At 36.3% G+C, this 25,611-nt stretch overlaps 1 protein-coding gene across 6 annotated transcripts in view; it reads left to right on the top strand.

Annotated features, from left to right (window-relative positions):
* The window catches only part of NUP98 (nucleoporin 98 and 96 precursor), a 114,530-nt gene that overhangs the window by 58,683 nt on the left and 30,236 nt on the right, over positions 1–25,611 (top strand). For all 6 annotated transcript variants that reach the window (XM_048217077.2, XM_026517980.4, XM_026517982.4 and 3 more), the window contains 9 exons: positions 81–268; positions 5,219–5,335; positions 6,507–6,805; positions 9,174–9,287; positions 10,137–10,275; positions 16,537–16,714; positions 17,581–17,745; positions 23,427–23,609; positions 24,313–24,469. In XM_048217077.2, the coding sequence (XP_048073034.1) occupies positions 81–268; positions 5,219–5,335; positions 6,507–6,805; positions 9,174–9,287; positions 10,137–10,275; positions 16,537–16,714; positions 17,581–17,745; positions 23,427–23,609; positions 24,313–24,469 (1,540 nt within the window). The remainder of the gene's footprint in view (positions 1–80; positions 269–5,218; positions 5,336–6,506; positions 6,806–9,173; positions 9,288–10,136; positions 10,276–16,536; positions 16,715–17,580; positions 17,746–23,426; positions 23,610–24,312; positions 24,470–25,611) is intronic.

The raw sequence follows: 25,611 nt of genomic DNA, 5'->3' as shown, positions 1-25,611 counted from the left end.
TGTTCTTATGATTTTTTTCTATAAGTCCAAATAATGTATTTGAGTTAAACTAGATCTTCCTTGATGCTTTTGTTTTTCAGAGATTGAAACCAACAAATCCAGCAGCCCAGAAGGCTCTCACTACACCTACTCATTATAAACTAACACCCCGCCCTGCCACCAGAGTTCGACCAAAGGCTTTACAGACAACAGGCACAGCCAAGTCACATCTCTTTGATGGGCTGGATGATGATGAGCCATCCTTAGCCAATGGAGCATTCATGCCCAAGTGAGTTTATTTTTGTTAACATAAATTAAATGTAAATATTAATTTAAACTCAGTACAAAATATGTAATTTACCTAAATGTAGTACAAATATTGTAGTTTAGGTTTTTTTGTTTGTTTGTTTAAAGATTTATCTATTTATTTTAGAGAGAGAGAGAGCACGGACACGCACGAGTAGGGGAAGGGGCAGAGGGAGAAAATCTTGAAGCAGATTCCCCACTGAGCGCAGAGCCCGAACCCCTGAAGGGGGTGGCTCGACCCAGGGTTCTATCTCATGACCCATGAGATCATAACCTGAGCCAAAACCAAGAGTCACATTTTACCAGCTGAGCCACCTAGGCGCCCCTGTTTTTAATTTGAAAAATAGAGAATATCACAAGTAATAAAAGTGGCCTGATCATTCTCAGGGATAACCATGGTTAATATAAAAATAGTTTTATTAATATGCTTCTAGTTTTGCATATGCAGGTTTTTTGTTTTATTTTGAGATTTTAGTGCTTACATAATTTTATTTTAAGCAGAAGACACTTTTTTCTTTAAACTTACATTGGCCAAACCAATTAAGAAGAACATCTCTACATATTTTTATATTCCCATACATACAGGTATTGAACCAGTAATAATTACACAGGAAAATGTACACAAAGTATGTAGAATGGTTGTTGGTAAACATTTAAAATTACACTTAAATAAATAAATAAAATTACTTAAATTATGCATTAGAGCATATATGCCCTAGAGTGTTGATATGTACATGGGGGAAAAATAAAGAAAAATACATGCCAAACTGTTAACAGTGGTTAACATTTGGAGATGTAATTTCAGAGCATTTCATTTCTGGGTTATTTTTCTAGATATATAGTTAGGCATATAAACACATAGGCTTTTTAAGAGCAGGTAATTTCTAGTCAGAAAAGTATGGTTTTTGTTTTGTTTAAGCTTTGGAGAAAGAATTGGGAATTCATCATTTGCAGCTCTTATTTATCAGTGTTACTAAGTTAAAAAATTATGACTCTTTTCTTTCCTTAAAAATATGGTGGGGGACACCTGGGTGGCTCAGTTGGTTAAGCGGCCACCTCTTGGTTTGGGCTCAGGTCATGATCTCATGGTCATGGGATCGAGCCCTGCATCAGGCTCTACACTCTGTGCAGAGCCTCTTTTCCTCTCCCTCCAGTTCACGCTCACTCTCTCTCTCTCAAATAAATAAATAAAATCTTTAAAATATATATACATTTATTATATTAATTCATCTCTTCATTCCTTCATTCAGCAAACATTTATCAAGTAACGGTTCGGTGCCAAGTGTGGTAGGCATTGAGAATGTAGGTATGAGCAAGACACATTGCTCCATCACTGAATTCACAGTCTGTGAGGGGAAAGAGATGTTGACAGTATTCACAAGTGACACAAGTGACAGAAAGGAGTAGTAGAGATTGCCACTGTAGGGGAGACTAACAGGAGAATGATGAAAGCTGTTTTGAGGAAGTGTTATTTAGACTGAAGAGGGTGGGGCACTTGGCTGGCTCAGTTGGTCAAGCATGTGACTTTTGATCTCCGGGTTGTGAGTTTGAGTCCCACCTTGAGCATAGAGATTACTTTAAAAATAAATTTAAAAAAGAGGGATAGGGAGGACTGTCGGGTAGAGGGAGTATTTTGCTGTGGTTTTAAATATGCCTATGCTTATGTAAGCGGATATAATTTTATTTTCCAGTATTCTTTTGAATGTTTGTTTCAAACATGACTTACTTGACTGAATGGTAGTCAGTCATGCATTTACCAAATTAGAGTTCTTTTCCATTTACTTAAAATACTAGAAAATGCAAGTCATTGTTTGGTGATGGTAGAAGGAAGGGAGAGATTCTGAAGGTTCATAAAGGAGTATGAGGAAACTTTTCTGATTTGTGATAATGGTTTCACTGGTGTATACAAATGTCAGGTTTGCAAGGTTTGTGGAATACAAGTTCAATATGTAAAAGTTTTATTCCTGTATACCTTTATAGCTATATTCCTATAAGCCGGGTGAGGGCAGTGACATAACTATGGCAAAATACATGAATCTATCATTTATTTTTACTTATGAAGTATTTCATTGTTGAAATAAATCTAGTCTTTGAAGTCACATAATTTTGCTTTCCCAGATTAGTGTTTCTGTACTTCTGTTCTTTGTACCTAACTTGATATTTCTGATCCCAGTCCTCTTCCCTTTTGCCTAGCACTTGTTCTTATGTTTTATGTTTGGTTCATTGTCTTCTAGTTCTAAGTATATTCTTCATGTGAAATTTGGGGGGGGGGAGCAAAGCAAGGTTTATTGAGCAGTTTATTGAGCGATAGCAAAAGTGATAGTACAAAGCTCCAAGGAGGGAGGGGAACCGAAAGGCTTGCCCCATGTGAAATATTTAATCAGTCCCCACCTTGGTTCCTGTGCTTCAGTCCGTTGGAGCTGGGTTTTTTTATGATTGCCAGGTTGTCCCATCTCTGGCTGGTGGAGGCCCTTTTAGGTTGCTCCTGAGTTCTTTCCACATAGGCTCTGATAGTATTTGATAACTTCCTTGCTTCTAGTAAGGATTCACTGTGTGAAATTTTGTCCAGGATTTTTTGCCATTGTGTTCATTACTTAGATTGGCCTCAATGTTCCTTTCTTACCTGGTTTTGGTATAAAATTCATGCTGTCCTTATAAACAAACTGGGCAGTATTTTCTCTTTCTATTTTCTGGAAGAGTTTATGTAAGGTAGGCCTTTTTGTGTGTGTGTGTGTGTGTGTTTTCATTTTCAATAAATGTAGGGTACCAGTGAAGATAGGTGGTCCTGAAGTAATATTTGTAGTAAGGCTTATTTTTAGTTTTGTTTTTTTCTTAATTATTAATTTATATAAAAGAAGGCTATTGAGCTTTTTTTTTTTTTTTTGCATTAACTTTTGGCAAGTTACTTTTTATATTGTTCAAACTAACTAAAATTTTAGATTTATTGGAACAAAGTTGTTAAAAAGTATCCTTACTGTCTTTTTCATTTCAGTAGAATCTGTGGAGTTACTATTTTCATTTCTGACGGGTTTTTTTTCTGCTTTCTCTTTTTCTCAGTCTGGTTTGGGATCTTCCATTTTATTGGTGATTTCACAGAACTAACATTTGGCTTTTATTGATGCTCCCATTTCTATGATTGTTTTCTATTTTATTAATTTTATTTATATTTTCACTAACAATTTCATTTTGTCTTTAGTTCCTTCCTTTCCGAACCCCTCCCCCTTTTTTGGTATTTAATTTTCTGTCCTTTTTCTAAGGGGATTTGTAGCTCTTTGATTTTCAACTTTCCTTCTTTACAGTTATACGCATTTAAAGATACAAATTTTCCTTTAGTTCAACTGTATTTGTATTCTCTAAGTTTTGATATGGAGTACTCTTATTCAGATAATAATTACATATGCTAGTAAAATTCTTTGATTTCTGTGGCCGGGGGTGTTGAGCCTTGGGTTATATAAGAGTGTAAATTCCTACCACAGGGATTTTTAAGTGATCATTTTGTTAATGATTTCTAGCTTACATGCAACAAAGGTATTCCAGGTGGTTTTGAGTCCTTGAAATTTGTGGTTTGCTTTAATGATCCAACATACGGCTGGCTTTCATAAATATTCATATGCACTTGAGTATGTATTTTATAGTTGTTGGGTATGGTGATCTTGAGTTAGACCAAACTTGCTAATCATTAGGTCTTCTATATTCATACTAATCCCCCCCCCCCTTTTTTTAAAGATTTTATTTATTTATGTGACAGAGAGAGGCAGCCAGCGAGAGAGGGAACACAAGCAGGGGGAGTGGGAGAGGAAGAAGCAGGCTCATAGCAGAGGAGCCTGATGTGGGGCTCGATCCCAGAACGCCGGGATCACGCCCTGAGCCGAAGGCAGACGCTTAACGACTGCGCCACCTAGGCGCCCCCCCCTTTTTTTGTTTGTTTGGATATTTTGGTTCTTTATTTCCTTAAATTCCAATATCATAAAACATGAACACATCTACAGTTTTCCTAAATTTATCCATTTTTTTTAAAGATTTTATTTATTTATTTGAGAGAGAGCATGAGAGGGGGGAGGGTCAGAGGGTGAAGCAGACTCCCCGCTGATCTGGGAGCCTAACTTGGGGCTCAGTACTGGGACTCCGGGATCATGACCTGAGCTGAAGGCAGACGCTTTACTGACTGAGCTACCCAGGCGCCCCTGTAGTTTGTTTTTTTAAAGAGGGAATGGAGCACATTAGTTAATCCAGGGAGTTTTTAAGTGGAGGTTGAGTAAGATAAGATCTTCTCTGTGGTTCTTCTGTTTGAAGCTTATATATATGATAGAGGTTCTTGCCTTTAAGTAAACCTGCTGTACGCACACCTGAAATTTTAAGATTATTTGTGACTATTTGCATCATTGGATGTCAGGGTTTTTTGCTCCTTTTTCTTTCTTGTCATCTTTAAAAAGAAATCTTACTTAATCAGCAAATGTCTCCTTCCTATTTTCTTCAAGGCAGCACGCCAAGTTCTGAGGAGACAGTCATGAATCCTGACTCTCAAAAAAGGAAGAAAATCTTTAAAGAGAAAGAAGATATTTAGAGAAGTAATTGAAATATAAGACTTAGTGTGATAGGTTAACTGTCTGGGTAAAGTGCTCAGGGTTCAGAGAAGGAGGACTGCTTTCAAGGAGATTTCCCACTTTGTTCTGAATGTGCTTAGCTTATTCTTCCAAACACCAGTGTGTAATATATTTAAGACCTTATACTCTGTTTATGTATGAGACATTGTGAATTGAACTTGTTAGGTCATTTTTAGGAATGTGAGAGCTGAACAAGAATGCTCTTTTTGACTAGTTTTTAAAGATAATGTTAATGATGCAATTATGTGTGCCTGAGTCCTTGTGGGGTTTTTTTTTTTTTTGGTTTTTGGTTTGTTTATTTTGGGTTTTTTTTTTCGGTCTCTTTATAGGAAGAGCATTAAGAAGTTGGTTTTGAAAAACCTTAACAACAGCAATCTCTTCTCTCCTGTTAATCGTGACTCAGAAGATCTAGCTTCACCATCTGATTATCCAGAAAATGGAGAGAGGTAAACTGAATTTTGTTTTGGGTTGTTTCTAGTAGACTGCCCTGTTCTCATTTTGAAGAGATTCTGACTTTGGAATTTATTCATTCTATGAAAATTTATGAAGTTTGATGAATGTGGCATAGTATTACAACGTATGAGCACCTGGAAATTAAGTCATGTTTTTGCTTTTTGAGTACTTTAGACCTTAAAATTATTTGAAGATTTTCTGACTCAGTTCTACATAATTATTTTGATATCCGTGTGTCATTTTGGACAGGATTCTCATACATTTGATACCCCTCACCGCCCTTTAAAATAAGGGATGTCTTATTTGTGGTAATTATCAAAGTGATATATGGTCATTGTAACCACACCAAAAAAATAAAAATAAGTATATAAGTGTATAAAGGAGGAAGTGGAAATATACACAGTAATCCTTAATAGTTTGATGTATATTCTTACAGTTTAGAAATTTATTTATTTATATAGATACGTTGTAGAAACTAGGCATGAATAATATTTTATAGCCTGCTTATTTCCACTGTTTTATTATAAATGCCTTTCTATATCAATATGAATATATCTTCCTTCTCTTTTTTAATGACTTTGATAGCCATCTTTTTGAATATATGGTAATTAGTTCCCCATAGGAGGTTATTTTGGTATTCTTATATTCAAAATAATGCCTCAGTGAAAAATTCTATATACATCTTTGCATTCCTGGGGTTTTTGTTCCCCTCTTTGGATAAAATTCTAATTTGATTTTTCACTAATGAAGCATTTTCTAATACCTTGCTGATAATAATATTAAAAATCTAAAATTTTTCGTTTGGAATTCACTCTTCTTTGACCTTATATAGTAGAGTGCCTTTTTCTTTTTCTTTTTTTAAAGCTAAAAATTGGGATGCTCAGATCCATTCATTCATGAAAATAGATCACTTGTAATCTGATCATGAAAATAAATCATGTAATCTACAGCCAGATTTCCTGTGTTAAAATCCTAACTCTAGCACTTAGAGTTTTTTTGAATTTGGGCAAGTTATTTTATTTTTCTCTGTCAGTTTAAATAAATTTTTAATACATAGAATTACCTAGAATGGTGCCACGAACTCAGTAAAGGTTCAGTAAGGGTTGGCGGTTATCATTGTTATAAAGGGCTAAGATATCATTTGTTTCTCTTCTGCCTTTTCAGATTCAGTTTCCTGAGCAAACCTGTTGATGAGAACCATCAGCAGGATGGAGATGATGATTCTCTTGTGTCACGTTTTTATACTAACCCAATTGCCAAACCCATTCCTCAAACCCCAGAGAGTGCTGGAAATAAACACAACAGCAGCAGCAGTGTGGATGATACCATTGTTGCGTTAAACATGCGTGCTGCATTGAGAAATGGGCTGGAAGGAAGCAGTGAAGAGACCTCTTTTCATGAGGAGTCACTGCAGGATGACCGAGAAGAAATAGAAAATAATACTTACCATATGCATCCGGCAGGTCAGATTCAGACTGATGCATGGGTAATCTTTTACCAGTCATTTGAGACCTCTTGCTTGTCACAGATTTTCAATTTAGTGGAAGTCAGCTACCTGAACTTTTAAATGTTTTTATTACATTTTATAGATGTTAACATTTAAACATTTTTCACTTACATTTTTTTTTTTTGATTCTTAATTCACATATTTTTTATACCTTTGGAGTAAAGTTCATGTCATTAATTATCCTGGTATAGTTTAGAGGTAGCAAATTTTATAGCCAGAGAGACTATCCTCATACTTTTCCTAGCTTTATAAACTCAGATAGATTGCTTATTAGTTTTTTTTTCTTTAAGATATTATTTATTTGACAGAGAGAGTGGCAGGGAGAGGGGAGAAGCAAGCTCCCTGCTCAGCAGAGAGCCCAACATGGGGCTCAATCCTAGGATCGCAGGATTGTGACCTGAGCCAAAGACAGGCACTTAACCGACTGAGCCACCCAGATGCCCCACTTAATTAGTTTTTAAATTAAAATAATAGTGATAGTTATAAAAGGTTTTTGAGGTTTGAATTAGATTAGTATATAAACCATTATGCCTGAAATGTATAGGCATTCAAATTGTATAGGTTGCTATGGTTAATTATTATCACTTCAGTTCTGTGCTTTTCTTTTTTTCCCCCAATAGTGAACTGATCAGTTTTTTCCCAATGAATCCATGAAACAAATAATATAAACTACAAGATTATAGTGTCTCTGTCGGTTACTTAAAGCGTGCCTTTTTTTCTATTTTATTTATTTATTTTTAGAGATTTTATTTTTAAGTAATCTCTGTATCCAGCATGGGGCTTCGAACTTACAACCCAAGATCAAGAGTCACATGCTCTACTGACTAAGCCCGCCAGGCACCCAGCTTGCTGTTTTTTCTGTGTTGACCTTTGGGTTTTGATGAACGTAATCACATTCCTTTTTTTTTTAACTGAGGTAACAATTTACATGTAGTGAAGTGCACAGATCTTAAGTGTTCATTTCAATGAATTTTGACATATATATTTGGTATATATAATGGAAACTGGAAAGTTTTTTTATGTCCCCATCCCCAGAAGTCGACAATAGTCTGCTTTCTTTCATGTAGACTAGTTTTGCTTATTCTTGAACTTTATATAAATGGAATCATACTATCTATACTCTTTTTGACTATATTTTTGATGTTTCATCCATGATATAGCAACAGTTCATTCTTTTTTATTGCTGAGTGATATTCCATTATTATATATATATGCCACACTTGGTTTATCTATTCTCTGTTAGTGAACATTTATAGTTATTCTTAAAGTGTCTTGGAAATTTTTCTGTATCTAATTATCTTATTGCCTTCATTTTTAGCTTCTGGTCACTTGGTGCCCTGAGGAAACAACTGTATATTTTCACATTAAGAATCCATGTATCTGGGGCGCCTGGGTGGCACAGCGGTTAAGCGCCTGCCTTCGGCTCAGGGCGTGATCCCAGCGTTCTGGGATCGAGCCCCACGTCAGGCTCCTCCACTATGAGCCTGCTTCTTCCTCTCCCACTCCCCCTGCTTGTATTCCCTCTCTCGCTGGCTAGCTCTGTTAAATAAATAAATAAAATCTTTAAAAAAAAAAAAAAAAAGAATCCATGTATCTATATTTGTGTGTATCTACATGAAGTTATTTTTTTTTTTAAGATTTTTTTTTTTTTTTTTTTTTTTTTAATGTGACAGAGAGACAGCCAGCGAGAGAGGGAACACAAGCAGGGAGAGTGGGAAAGGAAGAAGTAGGCTCCCAGCGGAGGAGCCCGATATGGGACTCGATCCTGGAACACTGGGATCACGCCCTGAGCCGAAGGCAGACGGTTAACGACTGCGCCACCCAGGCGCCCCTACATGAAGTTATTTTGATACTACATCTGTTTTTCAAATACCCAGTCTAAACTTTTCTATTCTTATTTTTCTCATTGACCTTGTTTGTCACCTTCCAATTTAAAATTCCTTTCCAGGGACACCTGGGTGGCTTAGTCAGTTAAGTGTCCAACTCTTGATTTCGGCTCAGGTCATGATCTCAGGGTCCTGGGATGGAGCCCTGTGTCTTCTCCCTGCTCAGGAGGGAGTCATCTGCCCCTCTCCCTTGGCCCCCATCTACCCTGCTTATGTGCGTTCTCTCAAATAAATAAAATCTTAAAAAAAAAAAAGTTTGGAAAAATGCTTTATTCCTATATAAAATATATATTTATTTATTTAATAATTTATTTACAGATTAGTTCAGATTATTTTAACAATTACTCTTTTTAAAAAGGAAAAAGTAAAATATTATGAAATTCCTCTGTGTAAGGATAATTACAATTAATATTATATTTTCTGTTTCTTTTGCCATAGGCATTATTCTCACTAAGGTTGGTTACTATACTATTCCATCTATGGATGACCTTGCTAAAATTACCAATGAAAAAGGAGAGTGCATTGTCTCTGACTTCACTATTGGTCGTAAAGGTGAGCGTGAACTTAGGAGTTGGTAGTATTTAAGCCAAAGATTTGCGTCTTATTTTTGTAATTAAGTAAAAGAAGCTCTTGATAGGTGAATCCATTTTTTTGCTGTTTAGACCCATCTTGACCTGCATAGTAGACACTTTGATTGACAAGTAACAAAATAAGACTAGAACCATATAACATTCTTTGGTAACTATTTGGCTCATTGCCGCTTTCTACAATTAAAGAAAATACTATAAACAGCAAGAAAATACTAGGTGAGAAAAAATAAGAGGTGAATAATATTTAGATTCAGCTTCTTAATAAGTTAATACAGATTCAATTTTCTTGGGGGGAAAAATCTTATCTTGCTATATTGTATTTTAGAAAGAGCTCTCCAGCATTTTAACTCATTCCGCCAGCTAGGCACTAAGTAAGGGTTGTTTATGTAGCAGTAGTACAGATACTTGGAAGAGATTTAAGATAACTATTTTGAGGCTAAGTGCAGTAGAAATGTAGATATTAAACTAGATAACTGGTTTTGATGTCATCCTCTGATACATATTATGGATGAAGTAACCCATTGATGGTATTACTGGATAATTTAAAAATATTGATGAATGTTTAGGGCGGCCTGGCTGGCTCAGTTGGTGGGACATGTGACTCTTAATTTTTGGGATTCTGAGTTCAAGCCCCATGTTCGATGTGTAGAGATCACTTAAAAATGAAATCTTTAAAAAAATTTTAAAAATAAAATATTGGTTAATGTTTAAAGTTGCTTGCTTCTTCTGATTATTTAGTCACTGGAAGTATAAAATAGGTTATTTGCCCTCTGTAAAGGATGAGTTTTTAACTGTTTGCTTTGACTTGTAGGTTATGGTTCAATCTATTTTGAAGGAGATGTGAATTTGACAAATCTAAATTTGGATGATATTGTGCATATTCGAAGAAAAGAAGTGATTGTCTACTTAGATGATAACCAAAAACCACCTGTGGGTGAAGGGCTAAATAGGTATGGATTTATTTACATATTTAGAAAATAATCTGCTAAATCACAAAATTCCTTTCACATTATATACATTTTTCTGTATCTTGTGGTTTTTTTTGACTTACTATACAGTATGTGATTATTTTTTCTCTATTTTGAAAGTATAAATGATAAATGCTACACTAGGACTTTTTGACTCCTTTTTCTTAATATTAGCAGGTCCAAGAATCATTTTCCAAAAATGTATATATTTTTTTAAAGATTTTATTTATTTCTTTGAGAGAGCACAAGAGGGGAGAGGGTCAAGAGGGAGAAGCAACTCCCCGCTAAGCGGGGAGCCTGATGCAGAACTCAGTCCTGGGACTCCAGGATCATGACCTGAACCGAAGGCAGTTGCTTAACCCACTGAGCCACCCAGGCACCCCAAAAATGTATTTGAATAATACTTTTTTTTTTCCTTATGTCTGCTGCGACCATTTTTAATTCTTTCTCTATATTTGTTTGAGAAAGTAGCTTCTGATACCTCTTTGGACAGATAAAAGGGCCATAGTTAAAATAATTTAGGTTCACAACCTACCAAGATTGAATCATGAAGAAATAGAAATTTAGAATAGCCCTATAATAAGGAAATTGAATTGTAATAACCCGCCCCCTCCACCTCCCCATCAAAAGCCTTTGACCAGATGATTTTAGTGGTAAATTCTACCAAACATTTGTAGAATTAGTGTCAGTTCTCAGACTCTTCAAAAGGAGTCAGCATTACCCTGATTCCAAAGCTAGAAAAAGAAATTACAAGAAAATAAAACTATAGACCAGTATCCTTGATGAGTACTGACGTAAATATCTTCAAAATACATTTGACCCTTGAACCACACAGGTTTGAACTATGTGGTCCACATACATGGATTTTTTATAGTACAATACCTTAAGTGTATTTTCCTTGGAATTTTCTTACATTTTCTTTTTTTCTAGCTTACTTTATTGTAAATACAATATATAATACATGTAATGTATTATTTGACTTATGTTATCCTTAAGGCTTCCAGTCTGCAGTAGGCTATTAGTAGTTAAGTTTTGTGGGAGTCCAAGATACACAGATTTTCAACTGCGCAGGGGGTGGTTTCCCTAACCCCTGCGTTGTTGAAAGGCTAACTGTTTCAGCAAGCAGATGTCAGCAGTACATTGAAAGGATTATACACCATGACCAAGTAGTATTTATCTCGGGAACACAGGGATGGTTTAACATATGAATATTGATCAATGTAATAAATCACATTTGTAGAATTAAAGAAAATCACACATCATGTCAACTGATGCAGAAACAGCATTTGCTAAAATACAGCACCCTTTCTAGAGATAGAAGGGAACTACTTCAGTGTGCCTGGCTGGCTTAGTTGGTAGAGTGCATGACTCTTGATCTTGTGGTTTTAAATTCAAGCCCCACATTGGGTGTAGAGATTAATTAAAAATAATAATAAAATTTAAAAAAAGGAAACTACCTCAACTTAATAGAGTCCATATTTTCAAAAGAATATCAGACTCAGTGGTGAAAGAAAGAAAGCTTTTCCTCCAAGATCACAAATAAGAGAAGGATGCCCACTTTGCCATTTTTTCCAGCATAACACTAGAAGCCCCAGTCAGAGCAATTAAGCAAGGAAAAGAAATAAAAGGCATCATCCAGATTGGAAGGGAAGAAGTAAAATATCTCTGTTCAGAGATGAAATGATTATGTGCAGAAAACCTAAAGATTCCACTAAAAATAGTTACAAATTCAGCAAGGTAGCAGGATACAAAATCAACACACAAAAATCAGTTGAGTTTCTGTATACTGACAATGAGCAATCTGAAAGGGAAGTTAAAAAAGTTCCATTTAAAATAGCATCAAAAAGAATAAAATACTTGGAAATAAATTGAACCAGGTAGGCAAAAGCTGGAAGTGAAAAAAGACAAATAAGTGGAAAGTTATCCCATGTTCATGGATTGGAAGACTTTAAATTATTAAAATGTCCATACTACCCCAAAGCAGTCTACACATTTAATGTAATCCTTATCAAGGTGCCAGCAGCAGTTTTTTGCAGAAATAGAAAAATCCATCCGGAATCTCAAGGGACCTCACATACATAGTTAAATGATTTTTGACAAGGAAGTCACGACCATACAGTGGGGAGAGGATAATCTCTTTATCAAATAGAGAAGAATGAAGTTGTACTCTTATGTCACAGAAAAATGAACTCAGAATGGACCAAACACTAATCATAAAACCTAAAACGTACAAAATTCTTAGAATAAAACGTAGGGGAAGTTCCATGGATATCGTGTGTGTGTGTATGTGTGTGTATGTATGTATATATGTATTTTTTTAAGGTTTTATTTAAATATAGAGTGTATTTTTAGTTTCAGGTGTACGGTATAGTGATTCAGCACTTTATACATCACCCAGTGTTCATCACAAGTGCACTCCTTAATCCCCATCACCTATTTCACCCATCCCCAACACACCTCCCTTCTGGTGAGCATCATTTTGTCCTCTATTAAGTCTGTTTCTTGGTTTTCCCCTTCCCCTCACCCCATTTGCTTGTTTGGTTTCTTGAATTCCACATATAAGTGAAATCATACAGTATTTGTCTTTCTCTGACTGACTGATATTGCTTAGCAGTATACTCTCTAGGTCCATATAGTTGCAAGTGGTAAGATTTCATTCTTTTTTATGGTTGAGTAATATTCCATGGTGTATGTGTTTGTGTACCACATCTTTATGGATTCATCAATCAATGGACACTTGGACTGTTTTCATAATTTGGCTATTGTGGATAATGCCTCTGTAAACATCGGGGTGCGTGTATCCCTTTGAATTAGTATTTTTGTATTCTTTGGGTAAATACCTGGTAGTGTGATTGCTGAATCAAAGGGTAGTTCTGTTTTTAACTTTTTTTTTTTTTTTTTAAGATTTTATTTATTTGACAGAGAGAGAGAGATAGCGAAAGAGGGAACACAAGCAGGGGGAGTGGGAGAGGAAGAAGCAGGCTTCCCGCGGAGGAGCCTGATGCGGGGCTCGATCCCAGACCTCCAGGATCATGCCCTGAGCCGAAGGCAGACGCTCAACGACTGAGCCACCCAGGCGCCCCAGTTCTGTTTTTAACTTTGAGGAACCTCTATACTGTTGTCCATAGTGGCTGTACCAGTTTTCATTCCCACCAACAGTGCACGAGATTTCCAGTTTCCATCCTTGCCAGTACCTGTTGTTTCTTGTGTTGTTGATTTTAGCCATATCTGATAGGTATGAGGTGATACCTCTTTGTAGTTTTGATTTGTATTTCCCCGATGATCAGTGATGTTGAGCATCTTTTTATGTGTCTGTTAGCCATTTGTATGTCCTCTCTGGAAAAATGTCTATTCACGTCTTCTGCCCGTTTCCTAACTGGAATATTTATTTGGGTGTTTAATAAATTCTTCATAGATTTTAGATACTATCTCCTTATCAGGTATAACTTTGCAGATATCTTCTCCCATTCTATAAGTTGCCTTTTAGTTTTGTTGATTGTTTCTTCGTTGTGCAGAAAGAAGCTTTTTATTTTGATGTCGCCCCAATAGTTTATTTTTTGTTTCCTTTGCGTCTGGAGACATACCTAGAAAGAAGTTGCGACAGCTCATGTCAAAGAAGTTATTGCTTGTGTTCTCGTCTAGGATTTTTATGGTTTCAGTTCCCACATTTAGTTCTTTAATCCATTCTGAATTCATTTTTGTGTATGGTGTAAGGAAGTGGTCCAATTTTATTCTTTTGCATGTGGCTGTCCAGTTTTCCCAACACCACTTGTTGAAGAGACATTATTTTTCCCATGTCATTATATTTTGATGAGGATTTCCTGGATACAGCACTAAAAGCATAGGCAACAATAGTAAAAGTGAACAAATTAGACTACATTGAAATCTAAGACATCTAAGAACACAGCAGAATGAAAAGCCAGCCTACAGAATGGGAGAAAATATTAACAAATCATATTTCCGATATGGGGTTAATATGAAGAACCACAGCTCAACAACAAAAATACAAAAAAAACAATTAAAAATTGGCAAAAGACTTCAATGCACATTTCTCCAGAGATAATATACAGATGGTCAACAAGCATATGAAAAGATGATCATGGTGCGTGGGTGGCTCCGTCAGTTAAGTGGCCAACTTTTGGTTTTGGCTCAGGTCATGATCTCAGGGTCCTGGGATCGAGCCCCGGCTCCAGCTCTACACTCAGGAGGGAGTCTGCTTGTGGATATTCTCTCTCCCTCTGTCCCTCCCCTTGCTGGTGCTTGCTCGCTCTCTCTCTCTCTCTAAAATCTTTAAAAAGAGAGAGAAAAGATACCCAACATCACTAATAATTAGGGAAATACAAATCAAAACCACAGTGAGCTCTCACACCCATTTGAAATTCAAAATTTCAAATTTCAAAAAAGACAAGTTTTTGCAAGAGTGTGAAGAAATCGAAACCTTTGTATATATTGTTGGTGGGAATGTAAAATGATAGTTACTATGGAAAAGAATGTGGTGTTTCCTCAGAAAATTAAAAATGATCCATCAATTCCAAAAGAATAGAAAGAAGGGTATGTATATAAATATCTCCATATATAGATATATATCCTGGGTATATATCCAAAGGAATTGGAGGCAGGATCTCAAAGAAATATGTACGCACCCATGTTCATACAACCGTTCATAATAGCCAAGAGGTAGAAGCAACCCAGATATCTATCCGTTGACAGATGAATGGATAAACAAAATATGTTTTTATACACAGTGGAATATTATATACCCGTAAAAAGGAAGTCCTGACATGTTAAAGCATGGCTGAACCTTGACGACATGCTAAGTGAAATAAGCTAGTCATAAAAAGTCGACTATGGTATGATTCCACTTATTTAAGGTCATTTGCAGAGTCAGAGTCACAGAAACAAATAGTAGAACAGTGGTTGCCAGTGGCTGGAAGTTAGGGAGTTTTTTAATGGGTATAGAGTTTTAATTTTAAAGATGAGTAAGTTTTGGAGGTTGGTTGTATAACAGTGTGAACATAAGTTAACACTGCTGAATGGTATAGTTAGAAATGGTTAAGATGGTAAGTTTTGATGGTAAGTCACTATTAGGGGCGCCTGGGTGGCTCAGTTGAGCATCTGCCTTTGGCTCACGTCATGGTCCCAGGGTCCCAGGATCAAGCCCTCCATCTGGCTCCCTGCTCGGTGGGGAGTCTGCTTCTCCCTCTCTCTCCACCTCTCCCCCTCAGCTCATGCTCTGTCTCTCACTTTCTCTCAAATAAATAAAATCTTTAAAAAAAAAAAAAGTCACTATTGAACATTGTATTTAAATTATGGTCAATTTTTTAAAACGCGATCTAGGGGCACTTGGCTGAGTCAGTTGGTGGAGCTCAGGATTGTGAGTTCAAGCCCCACATTGGGGGTAGAGATTACTTAATAAAAGTTAGAAGAAAAAAGTCATCTATTATTAAGTGCTAGTCACTGTACGAGGTGCGAGGCATACAGGATGAATAGAACACAGTCCTTGGGGGCGCCTGGGTGGCACAGCAGTTAAGCATCTGCCTTCGGCTCAGGGCGTGATCCCGGCGATCTGGGATCGAGCCCCACATCAGGCTCTTCTGCTATGAGCCTGCTTCTTCCTCTCCCACTCCCCCTGCTTGTGTTCCCTCTCTCGCTGGCTGTCTCTATCTCTGTCGAATAAATAAATAAAGTCTTTAAAAAAAAAAAAAAAGAACACAGTCCTTGAACTCACATATTGATATTAGAAGGTGTACATTACTGCTGTTATCATCATCTTCACACTCATTACTTAATGGTTAATATTATGGTGTTCCTGATATCTCATTCTGCAAGCATTTGTTGTTAATCAGTGGTAGTTGCTGCTATTATTAATGTTTTTAAGTACAATAGCACTTTAAGACCTTCACTAAGACTTAGGTCTTAGTATTGGACTATTAGCACTGAATTTGGTCAAGGCTGTATAGTGTAAGTGTTAACTAAAATTTCATTGGAAATAATTGATGTGCTATGGTAGTTTAAAATGAATGGAGTTTGACTCTTGAACCAGATACTGAGCTAGTTGATGGTGGGGGTAATTCCTTGCTTTTGAGATTATCTGCCCTGGGAGGCAAGACTCAAGTTTATGAAACACCTGCAAAGTAATTCCAGAGTAACACAGGTACCTTTATTTGCTATTTATATAGATGCTACTTGGCTTTCTGGTCTTAAATATGGAACATTTATACTTTATGTGGTTGTACATTACAGGAAGGCTGAAGTTACACTGGACGGAGTTTGGCCAACAGATAAAACATCTCGTTGTTTAATAAAGAGCCCAGATCGACTTGCTGATATCAACTACGAGGGCAGATTGGAAGCAGTTTCAAGGAAACAGGGAGCTCAATTCAAAGAGTACCGTCCTGAAACGGGTTCTTGGGTATTTAAGGTATAATAGTTACTTAACCTAGTTCTTATAAACTGTGGCTAGAGTGACAAAATGTGTTAGAAGAGGTCCTCTTTTAAATTCTTCCTTTTTTTTTTTTTTTAACAAATTAGGGAACAGACCAGATTACACATCTTTGTTAAACCCCAGAACAGTAAGAAGCTAGTAAAAACGTTACGCTCATGATTCATATCCTCTACTTCATCCTATGAGCATTTAGAGATACTTCTAAGGAGTGTTTTTTCAATGTATGGCATCATTAGAGGCATGAAGCAGAGTTTTTGTCTCTTGATATTAACTCTTCCTCAGTTGTCATTCATTTAAAGATTTCTGGGGATGAAGATGTTGACTTCCTCCCTTCCTTGATGGTTTAACCTAATGGTTTCTTTCTCTTCTAAGCCACTTGGATTATTTAAGTAGTTGAAGGTCTAACACAAGTCGGTAGGAAACAACTAGGCAATATATAGATGTGAAAATAGTAATGGCTTTTCTAGATTTGGTTTCCTATATTAATAAGTTAGTATTTATGTACAAGCAACTAGTACATGTACTAAACATTTAAATCTAAGGACAGTGGTAAACTTACATGTGATAGATGACATTTCATTATGCCTTAAATATTTTGATAGCTCTCTTTTTTACAAGCTAATTCTGCATGATTACAAGGGCAAGTATTATGGAAGCTCTTAGAAATATAATTGTTAAAATTGATTTTGTTGGATTCTGGGGCACCTGGCTGGTTCAGTTTGGTAGAGCATGCAACTCTTGATCTTGAGGTTTTAAGTTTGAGGCCCACGCTGGGTGTAGATATTACTTAAAAATAAAATCTTTAAAAAAAATTGATTTTGTTGGATTCTTCCTTCCCTTAGGTCTCCCATTTTTCTAAGTATGGCCTTCAGGATTCTGATGAAGAGGAGGAGGAACGGCCATCTAAAACTAGTACAAAGAAGTTGAAGACTGCCCCCTTGCCTCCTGCAGGCCAGGCCACCCCATTCCAGATGGCTCTTAATGGCAAGCCAGCACCTCCACCCCAGGTAGAGACAGAACAGTGAATTTGAATGGAATCCATGATACAGAAGTTGAAAGGAAGTCATTCAGCTAGTACAAAGCTGTTTATGACCCCTGGAACTTTGAAGAGTACAAATGTATTGGCAATCACATTGAGACAAGTACGAGGGAGGGCATGAGGTGGTCCTGGCATCTGTTTTTAAATTGAGAAATTTAAAGAATTCTCATGCTGTTTGGATCATTCCTTCTACAGATTGTCATTCTTAAACACCTCCCTCTCTTTCATTTGGACTTGCTGAATTCTCTGCTCAGTGATCAACTTAAGATAGCATTTTGCTTGTGTGGGTTGATACAAAGTAAATCTTACTTTCTTGCCTACCTGATGTGCAGTTTAATCTTGTTCTTTACCTCCTGTTTTTTTTAAAGTTCAATTAGCTTTCTGCAAGGGTTTTTTAACTCCATTTTTCTCAAGTTGTTTGCTTATACTTCAGGTAACCTCTTGATATTTGTATTTTAACAATACAATCTTTCTGAAAATAGATCAGGTTTTAGAATATAAAAGAATTATTTGGTTTGGGGAGAGAGGGCCTGTATTGTTTATTGCAATTACTTGTGTCATTCTCTTTCAGTATTATTAAGCCAGTATAAACCTTTTGTCCGTGTAGGGAAAGGTTTGCAATTAAAATATCAGGTAGTCTGCCAGCTCATGAAGAGTTTTACTTTCCTTTGGATGTTGTTTATAATCAATCAAGTTACAAAATCTTTTTTTCTTTGCTGCCATACTCCCTCAAGGAAGAGAACTTAATACAGAATTTCTTTGTAAAGCATCCTCTACCTCTCAGCTGCTAAAAGCAGGACCTTTGGAATTTTTTGTGCTACAATTCTTATGGCTGCTGAAATGTGCGATTTTTATGATTTATTAAATAATTTCTTGGGAGGCATTTTCTGAAGATTGTTGTGTATGTATGTTCATATTTGCGCGTATAAGGTGAGGGAGGGCATGATAAACGTGGGAAATGGGATATACATTGACTTCTATGTTTGTAATCTTTATGGCATAAAACCCCTAAGAAATCTCTTCTGAACTAAAGAAATGCTGTAAATGGATTTGGTTTTCCAGTTTTCCGTGTTCATTTTTTTCTGAATCATATACTTTGTATAATCCCTTTCTTTCCAGAGTGTTTTTTAATCTTACATTATATGTATTTCTTAGGATAAGAGTCAGATAGCCTTCATTCCTGCTAATAAATGTAATTGTTAGATCCTAAAGATGCAGCTGTGAAAGAAAAGCTTCATCTGTGACTAGAGCAAATTTATGTAATGTGTCTTGACAATCAGTGATTTTTTTTTAGGCTGTTTAATTTCCAGAATACAAACAGTAAGGGATAACTGTACATTTCTGTGATGACACTTCAGTAAGTGAGAACCCATTAAAAAACTTTTTGAAGAGCACCAAAATATTTCAGAAGAAACAGGTTGTAGGAAGAAGAGATGTGGTAAGGATCAAAATGGGCAAAGAGAATACAGTGATGAGTGGGATCTTTTTCAGATGTCTCCTTTGATTTAAGAAGAAGGTGGTCTTTGGCTGGGGAAAGCAGAAATGGGAGAAATGGGTAGAGTTGTTTAGGTATTAGGCTAATGTATTAGAGCAGTAATGAAGGAGTCTTCCTCCATATTGCCCAGTGACCTGAGTGAGACAGGTAGGAAATGCTAGTGGTTGCATAGCTTTTAGTTATAAGCACCAAAGACCTACATTTATTTTACTTGGCATGAGGAAAATACTTGAGCCATCTGAATGAACTATCTTTACACTGTCACCTGGCCCCCTGGGGAGCTTGATTTCGGGACATGATGTTCCTTCAGTCTGCTCTGGCATTTTTTTTTTCCTGTGCACAATCTCAGGTTCTTGGAGTATGAGAGTTGAGGGTTTTTTAAGCATTAGGAAGATTTATATTTTTGTTTAGTGGTCACTTTATCCCGCTGCCTTTTATGTAATATCCTCATTTCCCTCTTTGTAGTTCGTTCATAAGATTTGGTTTTTTCCTAAAGAGGTAAATCTAAGCAACCAGAAAACATCATGCCTTTCAAGTTAGAGAAAATGTTGGCAGGAAAACCTTCGTTACACAGGTGAATCAGAGCAGTTGCAGAAACATTTGGTAGTTAGAGCATTATTTCCAAAATACTGATCTGAGATCCAGTTTTCAGCTGACTGCAACACTACTTTGGTGACCTTTGGTTCCATAGATAACAGCATGGGGCTCAGGCATATTTATATTTTAAATGCTTTCCCCCAGGTGATTAAAATACATGGCCAGGCTTCAGAACCATTTGCTGAAAGACCTCAGATGGCATTCAGGCAGAGACTTTACCTATAGCTTTTTACCTCCTCCACCTCTTACTGAACTATAACTTATGTTCAGGATCATTGAGACAGATTAGTTGACTTGCTCAGAAACTTATCATTATTCACTCGGTGAGTACATTCAAATGAGTCAAAAATATTTTTAAAGGAAAAAGATTAGGATTTAAAAGAAAATTCCAATTTATCTTGGGTATACTTTTTAAAAGTAAAACGGCAGCTATCTAAATGTATCCAGTAAGTCAATATATATATGTTAAATATACATTTTATATTTTTATGTAATTAATATATGTTACACATATATATAAAATGTATACTACAAGCCTTTTTGCTTCAGGTATTAATGTTGCAGTGTCCTATACTACTTGTGATATCCCTGAATGTACGTGTAGAAACATACACAGTTTGGTGGTTCCTTGAAACCCTGGCATGAACTTTCTCCAGACAACATAGTAATGTTGACAGGGCTAATTTTTGAGCCAAATTAATATAAAACATTCTTTGCAGTTAGAAAACAAGTTATTTTGGAAGCAGGCAACAGTAATAGTTACTCTAGATTAAATTATTTGGAGGGAGGAACAGTATGAATTTAAATATTTGTTTGAGTGTGGATTGGGTGTTCACCCTTTGTTGAATAAAAGGTGTTATGATTTATCTACTTGAATTACTTCATGTAGTAGATTAAGAGATGCTTTATCTTTAGGGTATTGGCAGCTTGGTTTGTATGAGGAAGATTCTCTTCAGATGGAAAGTGAAGGTTTCTAAAATCATTGGAAGTTTCACTCATGAAACCTCACCCTCCATAAATCTAAAGAGATAGTCATTTTACAGATATTGTCTGTGTACTTAGGATTTGTAATGTACTGTGCTGGTTTTAAACATAAATAAGATCTACTTCAAGAGATTACAGTAAGGGATATTCTGTTTGGCTGTTTTTCCCAGTATTTGCCTTACTTTTCCATGGATTTCCCAAGGGCTTCCTTTTTGTTTTTTTTTTAAACTTGTTTGATTCCTTCTGAGCCACCTTTCTATTATTATTATTATTATTATTATTATTATTATTAGTCTATTTTTCTTTCCAGGACTGGCTTTGAAGAAGCACCTGATCTCCCAAGATTTCTCTGAAAATAAGTACACAGACATCTTTTGGGGGAATTTATTGCAATTGCTTAGATATACTTTAACACAATTCACTAATGGTGGTCTTAGGAGCTTACCAGCTCCTCATAGTTTCATAGTAATTCACTTCCCCCTTATCCACTTATTACATGATACCTCATAGCTTTAAAGTCTATGCATGAGGGTAGAGCGAATAAAACCTTGATTCCTAGCACACTTCTTAAAAATACACTGGGTCCCTTAGGTCTGTACTTGAGTTGTTTAAGGCAAAATGGGAGGATTTCATCAAAATGTGAACATCTCTTTCTGCTGTTATTTCTTTGTTGAGTAGTGTATGTTGAAACCATCCTCCCCTTTTTTCCTTTCCTTTCACCCATCCTCTCCTTGTTCCTTCATATTAATAGCGTGTGCCACGCACTACTCTAGGCAGTAGAATTGACAAAATGTTCGATGAATGTTGGCTTTAACAATGTGCTTGGTTATAGATACAGAGAATAGTAGGCCATAATCTCTGTTTTCAAGCCCTGACAATGTGGTGGGACAAATACATACTGCATATGCAAGAAATCATAATATATTATGATGAATCAAAAAACAGGTTTAGACAGGGTGTTATAGGAGCCCAACAGAGGGAGGGTATCCTGACTGATAAGTTGACACGGAGGATATGGGTCAGTTTGATAACTTTTCCTGAAAGTGAATTGGTTAAAAACTAACTTATGAGGGAGCTTTTGGAGTTAGAATGTTCCCATAATTCCTGTAATTAAAATGGGAGCATTGTGACCTCGGCTACTTTTTATTTTCTTTTTTTCCAGAATTAGCATAAAGGTAGCCTCTTCAGTAGATAAAAAGTAGTATCATTTTTGCCTTTCACTATTATCTAGCCTTCAATTTTGTTAGAGCAGTTCTTGGGGATTGTTCATGTCTTAAGTGGCAATTTGCTATGTATCCAACAGCTTAATTTTTCTAGTTACAAATGGGAGGAGTATTAATACCTTACTAAATGGTATTTTATAGTAAGGATATTTATTAAAGGAATGCAAGGGAATAATAGCTTAATATACTTAAAGTTGAAAAAGTTACACTAATGGATGTTTCTTTGGCCAAAGTAATCATGAAATTATTTTTAAAAACTACCTGTTACATAATAGCATCCATTTGAGGAGCAGCATGAAATAGGCCTCTTAGGAAGATAAGCCCCAAACTGTGGAAGATTAATAATCTACAGATGATACCATGATAAGAAAAATAATTAGTAAAACTTTTTGAGAATGTTTCATAAATTGGGTTCGCCACTCTTTAGCATTTTACCGGGTAATATGCAAGTTTAGGACATACTTAATTTGTACTGAACCAGTTATTTTACAGTGTGCTTCAGGTTGAGTTATTACCTTTTCAAATCATAAACTGTTAGTCATGGGTATGTCTTGAAAACCGCTTAAACGTAAATTTAACTCTTGGCACTTGAACATAAAGGAATTATTCCTAGATTAAAGTTGTTCCTGGGGAGCACCTGGCTGGCTCAGTCAGTAAAGCCTGCAACTCTTGATCTTAGGGTCGTGAGTTCAAGCCCCATGTTGGGTGTGGAGCTTATTTAAAAAAAAAAAAATGCTTCTAATATTACTTTGCTTTTCCTTTTGGGAAATTAGAGTAGACATTCCTCATGTCTTAGCCTACTACACATGTAGAGCCCAGCTAACCTTTAGGATTCAGTCACCCAAAAAATAAATTCCAGACCCCAAATTGTGTTAACTGGAAATTTATTTCTAGTTGTTTTTGTTAAAAAAAAAAAAAAGCAAAGTTACTGGAGACTTGATATTTGTACCTTTTACTCTCTTTTCCCGATGGCTTCTGGCTATAAGACAGTGTGAGGGCAGAGTCACCCTGTGTCTATCAGAACATTTTATTTGCTAGCTATATCAGGTAAGGCATAATCTGTCTGAAGACCACCATTTGTTCAGTATGGGGCTTAGGTTCCAGACACCAGACCTTAAGATATTACCAAAGGGTGATTTCATGAATCTGTATTTGGACCCCAAGTACGTATAGGAGGGATTTGGGGTAATTACTGTTAAATTCTTTTTAGCAAATATGCTACCTCACGTTGTCATAGAATTGGCAGGATCTAGTGTTGCTATATCATATTCTGAATAAATATGGTCTAGAAGCTCTGTGTCTATTTGGTGTAATTTAATGCTGCTTCCCTGATCTTTCTGCTGTCTACAGAGCCAGAGTCCAGAGGTGGAGCAGTTAGGGAGGGTTGTGGAACTGGACAGTGACATGGTAGATATCACCCAGGAGCCAGTTTTGGATTCCATGTTAGAAGAGAGCGTGCCTGAGGATCAGGAACCTGTGTCTGCCTCAACACACATTGCATCTTCACTGGGAATTAATCCACATGTCTTACAGGTGAAGTCCTAACCCACCCTTACTACAACAGGAAACCAAACTAATCTTTATCTCCCTTGTATAACCTGGGGCTTCTTCCTTGATTATTCACTGAAGAGCATTGTGTGGCGGTTACTGGAGTGAGGAAAAAAGAATATGACCCATGTTTGGGCCTCATTTTTCCATTCTGGCAAGGAAAGGAAAGGCTATATTGAGATTCAGAAGACCTGGATTCTAATCCTGGTTTTGCAACTATTACAATGTGACTTTAGGCAAGTCATTTAACATCTGCAAGCACTGATTTTTCTCTATAAAATATGCTTTGTTTCCTTCATAGGGTAATTTTGAGTCTCTAGAAAGTGCTCCATCAAAGTATTTTTAATAGCCTGGTAGATACAGGTTTCTTTAGACTCTGTCTCACCTTCCCCCTGCGCATATTATAAGTTTAGCCTTTGTCTTAACGTTTGAAGTTAATCACTCGGTAAACAGGTGAGCAATTGCTGTGTGCCAGACTTTAGCGAAACTCTAGAAACATAGAGGTGTATTCTATAATTTCTACCCTTCAGGCACATGCAGTGTAATTGAGTAAGCCACACAAATATTATACTAGCTCTGAACACAGCCTTCAGGCAGAGCAATTTATTAGTTATTGGAGACTGCATTTTTCTTTTATGGCCTTTGGATTTGGGGGGCACATTCATTCTATAGATAATTGCCTTTTTAGATCATGAAAGCATCATTGCTTGCTGATGAAGAAGATGTAGATATGGTCCTGGATCAACGCTTCAGTCACCTTCCTTCTAAAGCAGATACTTCTCAAGAAATCTGTTCTCCCAGACTCCCCATTTCAGCATCCCACTCATCAAAATCCCGTTCTTTAGGTACTGTACCCGATGCTATTTTACGAGAAAGCTGTAAAGTCCTGCTCTTCACCTGTCTTCTTCTAAGCTGGGTCAACTTCTCTAGCGAATATCCCCCTAAAGGCATGTGACATAGGATGCCAAGAGGAGATGTACTCTTATAAATATGTTAAGTGGGCCAGTTTTAAAAAACCATAATCAGCTTTATTGGTGTAGATGCAGAAGTTGTATGGAGAACAAAGCATTTGTGTTTTGTTGAGGTTATGTTTTTATTTGCTTATGAATGTGGATTAGATAGTAAGCTTAGATTTTCTAATTTTTATCACACTTTAGAGGAATGAGTGGGTTGTCCTGCACTGTACTCTTTGTGCAGTCCTCATGCTGTCCTTATTTTATAGCCTTCTGGGGGCAAATATTGCCTCTTAAAATGCACAAAACTTGTCAGATTTCTACCTTTTCCTAAACCTCCCCAGATTCTTAGGGAAGTAATATTTGATTTTAAAGCTTTCCCGTTTTTCTTCTTGTGGGATTAGGGATAGAGTATTGATGTCAACAAATCTCAAAACATCTTGAATGCCAGAGGAACTACCAGGAAGAGATTTGTTTATGTTACCTTAAAAACTTAAGTGTTTAGTTTTCAGTTCTTTCAGGTGCCCTTATTAACTTCCTTTTTAAAAATATTTTAACTAATGAGCCATCAATTAAACATTCACTACAACCTTTTCCGTAATGGACACTACATGAAAATCTCATACTTCAGTAACTGACTCCTTGTTTTAAACAGAATTAGACAACCGGCAGTAGTAATAAGAACTGTCCTTCTCAAGGGCTCAAGATGCCTCAGTGGGTTTTTGTTTCATTGAGTCTAGCATTGAGCATTTGAGTGGTAGCAATTTGAATTTTGATCTTACTAAGTTTTTTCTATGGACTAAGAAATGGTTACATTTGGCATTCTGATGAGGGCATGAGCATTGGTGTCAAGACTTCCCTAGAGGTATCTTTGTGGATTTGGACTAAACACTTTTCTGAGCCCAGTTTTCCCATCCATAAAATGAGGATAATAGTGTTGTTCGTTCTGAAGTTATTGCAGAGTGAAATGAAACCGTGTATACAAATGGCTTATACCGAATCACAGATAAGAGCTTAATTATTTTTTTAAAATA

This window comes from Ursus arctos, unplaced genomic scaffold (genome assembly GCF_023065955.2).
Source record: "Ursus arctos isolate Adak ecotype North America unplaced genomic scaffold, UrsArc2.0 scaffold_22, whole genome shotgun sequence".
Lineage (NCBI taxonomy): Eukaryota > Metazoa > Chordata > Mammalia > Carnivora > Ursidae > Ursus > Ursus arctos.
Note: the sequence above shows the minus strand (reverse complement) of the source record. Positions and strands in the feature narration are given on the sequence as shown.